At 42.1% G+C, this 12,051-nt stretch overlaps 1 protein-coding gene across 9 annotated transcripts in view; it reads left to right on the top strand.

The window, feature by feature from the left end:
* The window catches only part of Sh3glb1 (SH3 domain -containing GRB2-like endophilin B1), a 34,032-nt gene extending 22,432 nt beyond the window's left edge, over window positions 1-11,600 (top strand). For 3 of the 9 annotated variants that reach the window (XM_006233433.5, XM_006233431.5, XM_063281446.1), the window contains exons 10-11: window positions 4,487-4,715; window positions 5,079-9,593. In XM_006233433.5, the coding sequence (XP_006233495.1) occupies window positions 4,487-4,715; window positions 5,079-5,186 (337 nt within the window). In that variant the 3' untranslated portion in view covers window positions 5,187-9,593. Of the gene's footprint in view, window positions 1-4,486; window positions 5,021-5,078; window positions 9,594-11,354 lie in introns of those variants that run through there. The other 6 variants (XM_039101876.2, XM_017590681.3, XM_006233435.5 and 3 more) reach the window with 4 other exon arrangements.
* Window positions 11,601-12,051: the final 451 nt, after the last annotated feature.

Raw genomic sequence — 12,051 nt, 5'->3', positions numbered from 1 at the left:
CTGCTCACTGACAACAGCAGAAGACACCATTTGTTTCAGTCCTGATGAAAGGCGTTCAGATTGCTTATATATGGGAGCTGTGACTGTCATTGGGTAAAGTCTCGGGCCCCAAGCCTAATGTCCTGGACCCACATGGTGAAAGGAGAGAACGCCTGAAAGGTCTCCTCTGACCTGCACATGACCTCCACATGCCCACCATGGCACATGCACACATACCACAGAAAATAAATGAAATTTAATCTTAAAACTTTAAGATTTTATGTATAACCCAACAGCAGGAATGAGACTTAGAAGAGATAAGGACCCTTAGGCTGCCTACAGTTGCCTTACTGTCATTAGCAGACTTCTGAGGAACATTTTTAGCTCTTCTAGCACAAAAGGATGTTACCTGAGATGACAAGATAATTAGGAGAATAGTTTTCTAATGCCATATAAAGAAAGATATTGAGGCTTAACTTTTATTTTACTACTGAATACTTCCTGCTGTTTGTTGAGGAAGAGAGAGAGGCCACATTAACACTTTATTCTTAAAGGTAAGCTAATTCATGTTTGTAACTTTGGAAGACCTCAAGCCCCTTATATAATTATTTTGAGTATGGTAATATACTTAAAGCAAATGGTACATAAAGCACATAACTGAATCATTTATCTATCAAATATTCAGTGTCCCTGCCTTGGGTCCCAAATATATTCTGGACTTAAAAGCAAACAAGCTAGGTGTTTGGTGCTTGGTGACGCTCATGTGTAAGGTAACGTTTTAGCAATGCGTGCATGAGTGTAAGAGTATCAGCCGTGGATACTCGGTAAAATGGTAGGAGCAGGGTGCAGTGAGGACATCTAATTATGGCCTTGCTGATTCTAGCTGAGCTTCCAGATGGAGTTATTTTAGTGAGAGTCATCTAGATGAACAAGGCAAGGGTAAATGTTACAGGCAAACCAGGATACGCAAGAGAGAGGCGGCGAGTCTGGGACACCGCGATACTTTCACTCCAGTGAGAGCAGTGATTTAGTGGGTAAGGAGTTGTTTGTGCAGCTAGAGGTGTGACAGAGTTGTAGCATGAATGGCCTTAAAAGTAAATTGTGGTAAGGAGTCATGTATCTGTACAACCATTGAGCAAGAGCAGTGACACTTTACATGTGAAGGAAAAACAGCAGAGCATTGTCTCAAGAAAAACAGCTTTAAAAGAGCCGCTGCAGTGTTCATCCTGCAAATTTATCCTTCAGGTTTAGGCCTACACTTAACGTTAGGCAGCATCACAAAGGTAATTTAGATCTTCAGAATACAGTGGCCTACTGTTAGTCTCCTGGAGGATCTGCCTGGCTTACATGTCTACATGCTTGGTGTTTTGGTGGTAGTATTCATGTCTGAATGCAGAACAGTTTAAACCTAGGAAACCTAAACACTTCTTCCTACCTGCCCTGAGGCTGCCAGTGTAGCAGACGGCTCCTGTTTGTTAGTCATTCATACTTAGGCTACCCTGTCCTTGGCACTCAGCCATGGAAACCCAGCCACATCTCTGTACTCTTCAAGCACCTTACAGAGTAGAACCAGTGCTGTCCTAGAGAAGAAAGTCAATCTTGCCTTTCTACATTCACAGACTGTATTGCTGTGATTAGGAGTAAAGGGGATGTTAACCCTTCCGTTTATTCCAAGATCCTTTTTCAGGAAAGGATGGGATGTAAGGCACATGCCTGCAAGTGTAGGACTGGCGGGGGGCCATCCTGACAGAGAAACACCACCTAGTTAGTTAGTTAGTTAGTTACTTACTTACTTACTTACTTACTTACTTACTTACTTACTGTAGGTTTGGATATGCAGACCGTAACAAGTAACAAAGCTTCCAGACCACACTAACCAACCCAAAGCTGTTCCTAGAGAGAAGAGCCAGGCTGTGATAGTGTTGGTCGGAGTAGCTGAGTAACATCTGTCACTTCTGTAAGGGCATTCGTTGTGCCCACATGCTCTCCAGACTCCTCCTGAGCGTTTTGCATAGACGTTGCTGTCTTCACCACCACACAGGATGGACACTGTCAGGAAACCATACATAAGGAAACAAACACCAGGCACAAAGCTAGTGGGTTTTTTTATTAATTTTTTGGTAATTAAAAGGCTTTAACCATTCAGCACTTTTTTACAAATAAAAGATATGTAAGTCTGGGCTCTGTGGTGCGATGGCAAGCCAGAGAGAATTCTAGAGTCTCAATCATCGAAGACAGTTGAGTGAACAAGAGCAGCTGGCTAGCCATGGCGTCGGCGTTGTTGTGTGAGAGGCTGGAAGAGGAATTGGGACAGCAGACTGAGCAAAGGTTCCAGGTAGTTCTCCGTAAAGCACAGCCAAAGGGAAGAGCATCTGCAGGTATGTTCCTTAAGTTCAGAAATCACAGTGGCCTCCCAGGAGAATGACAAAACAGATTGAGAGCATGCAGTTGTATTGGACAGAGGGGAGGGGTCACTAGAGTCCTCTCCCTCAAGACGCAGTCCTGGGTACCTAGAGCAGGATCAGCCGCCAAGTGCAGTCAGCCCTTGGCAGTAGGAGACTAGGCATACTTCCCTTGACTTCCTCCTCATTAAAAAGGAGTAAGTCTGTCAGCATCAGCCGGCTGCAAGGATTTGGGGAGAATGGCTACCATTTTTAAGGTAAATGAGAGACTACAAAATGGTCACCAGGAAAACAAGTGAATCGCCTAGATCTAATTAACAGTGCCAGGCAGCACTGTGGACCAGGTTAGGGGGCTCTGCTCACAAATGTAAGACAAAGCCACAGAGTTTTCCTTCTTCTTCCCACACAGTGGCTACATTAGTACTGAGTCGGAGTGTTGGGAAGATTGTACCAAGTGAGTGTAGTGATGTGAAAGAGTGCAGGCTGCGGGCACAGCGTGGGCACCGTGACTGACTGGACAGGAAGGACACTAGTATGGACCAGCAGGCTGCTTCAGGGTGACTGAGTGGACATGAGGGACACAAGTGTGGACTGGCAGGCTGCTTCGGTGGGATTACCAGAGGAAATGTGATCAAAGAAGACACTTCCTCACCTTACGTCTACTGAGATTAGTGAGGTCTAGAGGGAGGGAGGCTGAGGACAGACAGCTGCGGGGACCCAGTCAAAAATCAACACAGAAGAAGTCCATGCATGTAAGAGGCTAAAGGTTAAGGCAAATTGTCTGTATGGCTATTAAAATCAATAAGAATTATATTATATCATTCCACATATCTACCATCAGATATTTGCAACAAAAGATGGTGGACAGTGTATGGCTGATGTACAGGTCTGGAGAGCTGGTTAGGGAAGGGTGAGGAGGGGAGCACTGTTGGGGAGCACTGTTGGCCTCTGCAGTCAGATGCAGGAGGTAAGAGTAATAGGCCTGGTGCTGGTGGCTGACTGGTTCTAGGCAGCATGGTGGTCATAGGAGAATTTCTTCAGGCTGTGGACGGCTCAGTAGTTACGAGAACTTGCTCTTGAGCATCAGACCTGGGTTTGATTCCCAACACGCACATGGTAGGTAGCTCAGAACCATCTAACCTCAGGTCCAGGGCATCCAACAGGCGTGTGTAGTGCACGTACACGCATGCATGCATAACGTAAGATAAATAGGAAAGCTGTGAGGACGCTGTTATTTCCCGAGGCATGGAGTTCATGCTGCCTAGCATGCATGGGCTTCATGTTTCAGTGTAAAGCACAGGCAGTTCTAAACACATTGGAAACTCTACACTATGTCACTTGTTTATAGTAGGACTTGTATTTTTCCTTTAAAATTAATAGAAAAATTACCTTGTAAAATATGCTATATTCTCCTATTGAGTTTTATATTTCGTCATAATTATCAATCATAATAAATTAAGTTGAATGTTTTCTCTGTCAGTCTGTATGTCCCTTAAAGTAGTCATGACATTGGTTCTTCTTAAGGTAGCAGTGCTGAGGTGTTAGACAGTACGTACTCGTTACTCAGCTGTAGGGGAATGGGATGTATTGGCTTCCTGACAGAGCTCAGGCAACCAAATATTTCTAAATGATAACAATAGTAATAATAATGATGATAATAAGGAGGCTACACTTTTACAATACTGCCTACTGTTTAGCTTTTCTTGGTTTTAACAATTCACAGAGGAAAAGACATTGATTTTATATACATGCGTGCGTGCGTGCATGTGTGTACAAAAATATAAATGGCATATATATTCTTGGCAGTAGTTAAGAATAAACATCCACACATATATACCCCAGAGAGGAATGTTGGCCAAAGTGTTCTTTAAATTTAAGTCAACAGAGAGAGACAGCTTTGAAGTAAACCTTCAAGGATTTCATATTTGAGTGCTGCCTCAGAGGGAAGAGAAAGACAGACCTTCCTCACTGAGCTGCATCTTTACCATGGGAAGGTTGGTAAATGGTGCCACCAAGTGGTGATAGTGAGGAACCTAATCACTTGAAAATAGATAAGTGAAGTTTCTTTCTTTTTTTTCTTCTTCTTCTTCTTTTTTTCCCAACAGTTTTCCATCCAATTATGTTTCTAACAACAATCAGACTTCTGGGACACCTGTGCCGTATACTTTGTCAAATACCATTGGTCCTTCTGCTGTGGCTTCAACAGGTAGCCTGGTAATCACCTGTCCTCCTAACCTCAGTGACCTTAAAGACTCCAGCAGCACCAGGAAGGCCAGGGTGCTGTACGATTATGACGCTGCCAACAGTACGGAGCTGTCACTCCTGGCAGACGAGGTGAGCGAGAGCTGTGTAGGAAGGAAGTTACCTCCAGGCACACCGTGTCTGCCATTAGAGCAAAGTGTAAAGCCCTCGCTGCTAATGGGAATAGTTTATGATGAAGGCTTTATGAATTTCAGTTGTTATATTGACACCTCAAACTTCTTATTTTATATAATAGATTAATAGAAATAATGTTTTAAATGTTTATACGTAAAACTTTTATTTATACATAGAATTGCCACTGATAAATTCCATAATTTTTCAGCTAAATGGATATTTTAAGTCTTTAAATAGTGAATAAATGTTTAATACAAATCTTATATTTGCTATATGCCTATTTTTAATATAGTTAATAATTGGAAATATTCTATTTTGTAGGTAATCACTGTGTTCAGTGTCGTTGGAATGGACTCCGACTGGCTAATGGGGGAGAGAGGAAATCAGAAGGGCAAGGTGCCAATTACCTACTTAGAGCTTCTCAATTAATTCAGGGAGACCATGAGAGGTTGCCCATCATGACACCATATTTATATAAATAACTCTAAAGCAGGTTTAAATACTTTCAATGTTAAAGTCACAAGAGACTGAAAAAGAAAAATTACAAGCCATCAGAAACTGGCTGTTTGCCAATAAACCTGCATGGTTAATCCTTCATTACAGAATTTATGTTAGCGATTTCATGACAAGAATGTTTTCTTAAACAATTCTCTTTCTACTGAGGTTTCACTAACAAACAAGTTCTACTTTTGAGTCCCAACTTAAAAACAAAAGGATTCTTTTCTACTGAATTTTTCATTAACGGCGAGCTTTTTCTTTTATGCAAAATAAATTTATTGTGCATGATGCCAGTGACTCATTTATTAGGTACAATAGCCAAAGAATAAAAACCCCTTTTCACCTTGCTGCCCAGTAGAAATCAGATGGCTTAAGTGCTAGGCTTTAGTAGGGTCTCCTGGCTTTGGAGTTTGGGTTGGGTTGGGTTCAGTTTATTGATGTTTAATACACTACTGGATAGTTTCTTCTAAACCTGAGTCTTGAAAAGTATTACCTTATTTCATAATTTTGTTAAGGTTGTAGAACACCGGGGACAAATTCATTCACTAAGAATAATTTTAAGATTATTCAGTTGCTAAAATTGGCTGCTTAATCAGAACATTGAGAAGATACTACACTACAGTAACGGTTTGTTGTTGAGCAAGAAGTGTGTAAAACACAGGGTAGTGCATCAGCATTCCTTACAGGCCAAGTAGGCATGCAGTGGGTGAAGTCCGTCCTCATCAGGGTCTCCGGTTATACTGTCGCTCCCTGGAGATGACTAATGACACAGTTGGAACTGGAGAAGTGCTGTAAGGGCTGTGCTATCCATAGCACAAGTTGCTATACATTGCCAGGTGAGGAATTCTTTGGTTAGGTCTTCAGGTCTCATTCATTCATCATCCATCCATCCATTCAAAGGACATTTATTGAGGACCAGGTACTTTGTTGATCAACTAAGTATACTTCTGTGAACAAGATGTTCTTAAAGAAGACAAACATTAACCTCTAATAGGACTGATGTTGTGATGGAGGAAATAGAAGCATTGTGTTAGGAATTACCTAGTTTGGATCTGAGAAGTCAGAAGTTGACCAGGTAGAAGGAAAAGTTGTGTTGGGCCCAGAACCAAGAGAGCATCAATCCGTTCAGAGTAGCTTAACAATGAGGTACAAAAGTGCAGTGTGTTTACTCAGAGACTCTGGGATCGTAAACTCTTGAGCTCTGAAGTAGTATTTAAATAGCACTTTAGAGCATCTATTTGTGTTAAGAGTGCCTAAGAGCTTGGTAAACATGGAGAAATTTAGTTCTTGGTCCCAGCATTAACACCCCTTTATTTCTTTGCTGTCAGATCAATTCCTCTGCAGTTTCCTAGTTCTGTAAAGCTCTGACTCACACTTGTTACATACTTAAGGAACTCCAAAAACAGCTTGGGATGCTAGTGTTCTAGAGAATCAAGTGAATGCAGTTTTGTTGGTGGTGTTTTTCTCCCTCAGAAAGGAAGTCTCATAGCCTAAATGCCATCTGTTATATTTGTCCATATTTAGTTTTTAAGGGACTGTAAAAGTGTGGGTGACTTAAAACAGCAGCTTGGTTCATCAAATTAAGTTTTAGGGAATTAGAGCAGTACAGGGGAAAATATAAATATGGGCTGAATTGATTCTGTGTTTGTATCCTCACATATTGGACTTCCTGGAATTCAACTCAGATTTAGAGCTGCCATTTTTTTATCAGTAAAATGGGGATAAGTATGTCACCTGACAGGAGACTAGTCCACAGGTGTTACTTTGTGTTTTGTGCATTTAGGCAAAGACCTGGCATATAGTAAACATTTTGTAAGCACAGATGCCCCTTTTCATTCCCTGACACCATGCAGTATTCTGTTTCCAGCAAGAGTGCTGCTACTAAAGATGGATGCCCTTAGATACAAGAGGATTCACACTGTAATATTCACAGGAGCAAAGGCTACTTGTACCGTTGTCTATTGTTTAGGCATGTTCTTTTGTTTAATATTTTTGTTTTAATGAGCTTTACTGTTTGGTTGGATGTTTTGTTTATTTGGTTTTGACTTAAAGTTATGGGTTTAGTTTCCCCTCAGGTAAAGACCTAAGGAAATTGTTAAGCATAGAAGAAAACTCTTAGAAAGCCAATTAATTCATGGTGCAATTCACAGTTATTTAAATCAACCCTCAGCCCCTGAGCATAATTCAATAGCACAGTAATGAGTGGAAGTTGCGTATATTTGTGAAATAATAAACAAGGAGATATTTATAGGCCCTCTACAAACTAAAAAAGAAGTAAAATTTAGCCACCTTTGTCCTTAAAGTAATCTAACTTACAAGGTTATAGTTAAACATTTTTTCATGGTGCTAATCAAAAAAATTCACGTTGCAAGAGATGAGGTTCTTAAAATGAGAATGTACCTCACACTGACAGACAAGGAAAATAAGCCTAAGGCCAGCATCCCCAGATTGCTACAGCCCATCCTCCCAATCGGGTACCTTCCAAACAGGAGCAAAAGGAAGCCAGCATTAGTTAGGAAGGATGGTTCTGAGGTGAAGTAGCAGGGAGAAGGTGAGAGGATCGGACAGACTTGCTTATGCAGAGAGGTCTCAAGACAGCTGTGCTTTGTCACACACCATTCCAACACCTGAAACTTTGAAATGAATTGTCTAGCTGCACAAGCCAGAGTGCAGAGCTGTGGAGGGGAGCATGGCTGACAGGCAGGTGTGCTCCAAGCTCTCTGCTTCCCTGTGCACTTGTTGCACCATAAAACTCTGATGTTAAAAAAGTTCCACACCTGCCTTCCTCACTTTGTCCTAATTGGAATGTCGGCAAAGTACAAGACTTCAAACCAGCAGTCTCGGCACTGCTGGGAACTTGTTGAAAATGCTAATTGATGCTTTCAAATATTCTACCTTATTTATACTTCTGTCTACACGGGCCTGTGGATTAGTAGTATTAATCTCCCCTGTGGCAGCCTTTTAAATATTTTTTTTTCTATTTTTCGGAGCTGGGGACCGAACCTAGGGCCTTGCGCTTGCTAGGCAAGCGCTCCACCACTGAGCTAAATCCCCAACCCCCTTTTTAATATTTTAAGACAAAAACTTAATTTTACTTTCGTTACTATGTCCTAACTATTAATTGTAATTATGTTATTTTTATAATTTATTTATTTAGCATGTAACTGTCACTTTGGAATGTAGCCTTTCTAAGATAGAGACTATAATTCTGTTAATCATAAATTACTCTTAGCACTCAGCTCTTATATATGCTAAATAAATACTTGTTGGGTAAAAGGGAAAAATGCTAATACCCGTGTCTTCCCCCACAAAACCTACTGAGCCAAATTCTGGAAGCAGGGCCCCTCAGTTGTACAGTAAGCCATTTGCATGGTCCTGCAGTAGTCAGTTGTGAGAGGCACTGCAGAGCTGACAGAGGTGGACATTCACCCTCAGGCGCCTACAATTTGACAACACTTGAACATTTCCCCTTGCCTCTGTAAGCCTTACCACCACTGTAACTGGCTGAGGTTCTTTCAGACCAGTCTAAGAAGTGGGTATGAAGGTAGAAGGATACATTTAGTGTCAGTAAGGAAAGTATTGCTTAGAACAGCAGGACCTGGGTGACACAGGTCTCTGGGAATGTGGCCCCATCGTCTAAAGCAGTGAGTGGTTCTCAACCCCTTTCTCGCCTGAAACCATCAGAAAACACATATTTACATTATGATTCATAACAGTAGCGAAATAAGTTATGAAGTAGCAATGAAAATAATTTTATGGTTGGGGTCACCACAACATGAGGAACTGGATTAGAGGCCACAGCACCAGGAAGGCTAAGAACCGCAGCTTAAACAAAGATGAGCTCTAACCACCATACTTCCACACAGTGCCTTTGAATTGGGGTTTAGCCTCGAGACACCCTGAGAAGCCAGTGAGGCCATATTAGACTAATGTATGTACACCTCTGTACCTCAGTCCCTAAGCTCACTTCTACGGCAGTAGACTTTTTAAGAATTATTAATACTTTTTTATTAATACAAGTCATAATAAACTGACAAAAAAATTTTAGAGGTAAAAATAAAAACATGGCGACAGTTCCATCGTCTAAGAAGTGCTGTCTGAGGTGTGGCCTCCAGATTCTCTGTACACTTACAGATTTTTTTTAATGGGGATCAAATTATACATGCTGTTTTGTAACTTTTTCACTCAACAGTGCCATGCCTATCTTACTGTGTCATATGTATTTCTACATCTTTTTTAATGGATGCATGATATTTCTTCATATGTGCCACATTTTGTTAAACTACTGTTGAATTTTTAGGTTTCCAGTTTTTCACTAATAAACTGCTTTGAAGAACACTGTGCAGCTAGCTCTTTGTGTCCCTATTTCCTTATGTGCTAGAAGCCTTGTATGTGCTTAGGCTCACAAGTAAACCCTCCCTTCCCTCCACTTCCCTCCACCTGCTCGTGGGGATGCTGCTCCATCCGTCTCAGTCCTTCCCTATGGCCCCTGGCACTGAAGCTGAGGAACGGGCAAAGCTGAGCACTACTGGCCTCCGTGTTTTACAGAAGTGGGTGTGGAAGGTGCCTTTAATGACTGTTGGTGGAAATCGAGATGTTTGTCATCGTCACTCAGAATCTTTCCTCCGTTACCTAGTAACACTCTGTCTAGCTGATGAAAGAGCAATAGAGGAGCTGGTGAAATGTCTGTGCAAGCCTGAGGACCTGAGTTTGAATCCCCAGCATCACTCAGAGCCAACCATGGCAGCAATCATCTGGAATCCCAGTGTCTTTGCAGAGACATGGAAGATGGAGACAGACTTCCCCAAAACCTAGCTCGCCTGCCAACCTGCCGTGTGCAGCAACTAAGACCAAAGTAGGAGCCCTGTCCTGAGCCGAAGTGTCAAGTCCGCAGAGCTCCACCCAGCCGTTGTGACACACCTCCTTCATACTCTCCCGTACAAGAACACGCACTAATGAGAGCCCCCTGCCTTAGCAATCTCATAGTGACAGAACCTTCGCCCGCACACTACTTACTGAGGCCTGACCCATCCCTTCACCACCGCTGCACACCACCACCACCCACTGCCTGTTCATTACTGCCTTAGACTGCTGTACTCAAGTCCTAGCACAGAAGCTCTTAAATCTTGCACAAACCTAGTCCTCCAGGAGAACACCTGAGACCCAGGGAACATCGCCGATGACGGCCGGAAGACTGTAGCAGCCAGAGGATCGGGAAGTGTGCTGTGAGACTGCGTCTCCTAGTAACTCAGAAGCTGCATCCGTAAAGTCTTACCAGTGTGTCTGCCCAGGCATGAGCAGAGGACACCAGCAAACAGGCCAGAGGAGAAAGCCCATTAGGCCTCAGCCCTGTGCAAAGAACTAAAGGCAACTAAACAAAGCTGGGAGAGGGAGAGCTGGGCCTCGGGAAGGAGCACATTAGTAGGGGTTCCCTGCCAAATGGTCAGCCCTGAAAACATACAAGTAACATTATATGGAGTCAACATGTTATACTTAGGAATATATGGAGGTGTGTGTGTGCCAGTGTACATATATACTGCATCAATAACGATTAAGGATATGAGTGAGGAAGAGCAGGGAGGGGTTTGGAGGAAGGAAAGAAAGAGAAGAATAATTAAAACAGTCTCAAAAGTAAGCAACAACAAAAAGATAAATGTCATAAGCGGACACTGCAGGCATGTCGCCAGGGTTCCTTTTGTCCCATATCCTTTGGAAGGATGCTCCCCTTGTTCACTTCTATCTGCATAAGGAAGTTTCTCTTGGGAGTATATTACTGTCCCCTCCACTGGCTTTGATTAGGACCGTATCACAACATCCATGTTTTAATATATTTGGACCATAATACTGAGAGTTGTAGAGACCTGCCTTATTACTAGGATCCACCCAAACTGCTATTGCTACAACACAGCCATACTGCTATTCTGTCTAGACAGAATAGGTAGGTCCTAAAACTACTTAGCACAGAAATTAAGACTATAGACTTTGGAATACAATATAGATTATAGAATCAAGCAATTTTTTCAAACCTAGCACTATTACCACCCTATGTCTTAGACAAATTATATGACCTTAATTCCTGTTTGTTTGTTTTTTCACAAGTAATACACAGGTTGACGTGTACCGCCTCCCTGATGTGAAGCATGCAGTACTTCTGAAACAGCTCGCTGGCCAGCAGTGCACCACTTGAGAATTTATAAGAAATGCAAACTCTCTGATCCCTGCTGAATAAGAAACTCCAGGGTGGAGTACAGCAACGTGTGTTTTAACAAACCCTCAGGGAACATGATGCATGTAGAACCTGGTGAACCACAGTTGTGCAAATTAAAAGAATTCATGCAACTCTCACATCATAGTTAATTTCTAAATAACACTACTAAAATTGCTAAAGTAATGAAATGGACCATTCACAAGGAAATTTCTTTATGTCCCTTTCATAACTGCCAATTTGACAGCCAAAAGTTTGAGATTAAGATTTCTGATGAGCCTATGGAATACACATCCCTACACTTTCACCATAGGTAGAATGGCAATTTTTAGTAATTGAGATGGTCTTAGTCAGTGTTCCATTGCTGTGAAGAGACACCATAACCACAGCAACTCTTATGAAGGAAAACATTTAATTGGGGCTAGCTTATATTCAGAAGTTTAGTCCATTATTGTACTAAGTATAACAGCACCTAGGCAGGCATGATGCTGGAGAGTTAGCTGAGAGTTCTACATCTCAATTGGCGGGGGGCGGGGGGGGAGGGAAGGAGGGAGACTGACTGGGCCTAGCTAGAGCATTTGAAACACCAAA

Source organism: Rattus norvegicus, chromosome 2 (genome assembly GCF_036323735.1).
Source record: "Rattus norvegicus strain BN/NHsdMcwi chromosome 2, GRCr8, whole genome shotgun sequence".
NCBI lineage: Eukaryota > Metazoa > Chordata > Mammalia > Rodentia > Muridae > Rattus > Rattus norvegicus.
This window is presented reverse-complemented; position numbering and strand designations above follow the sequence as displayed.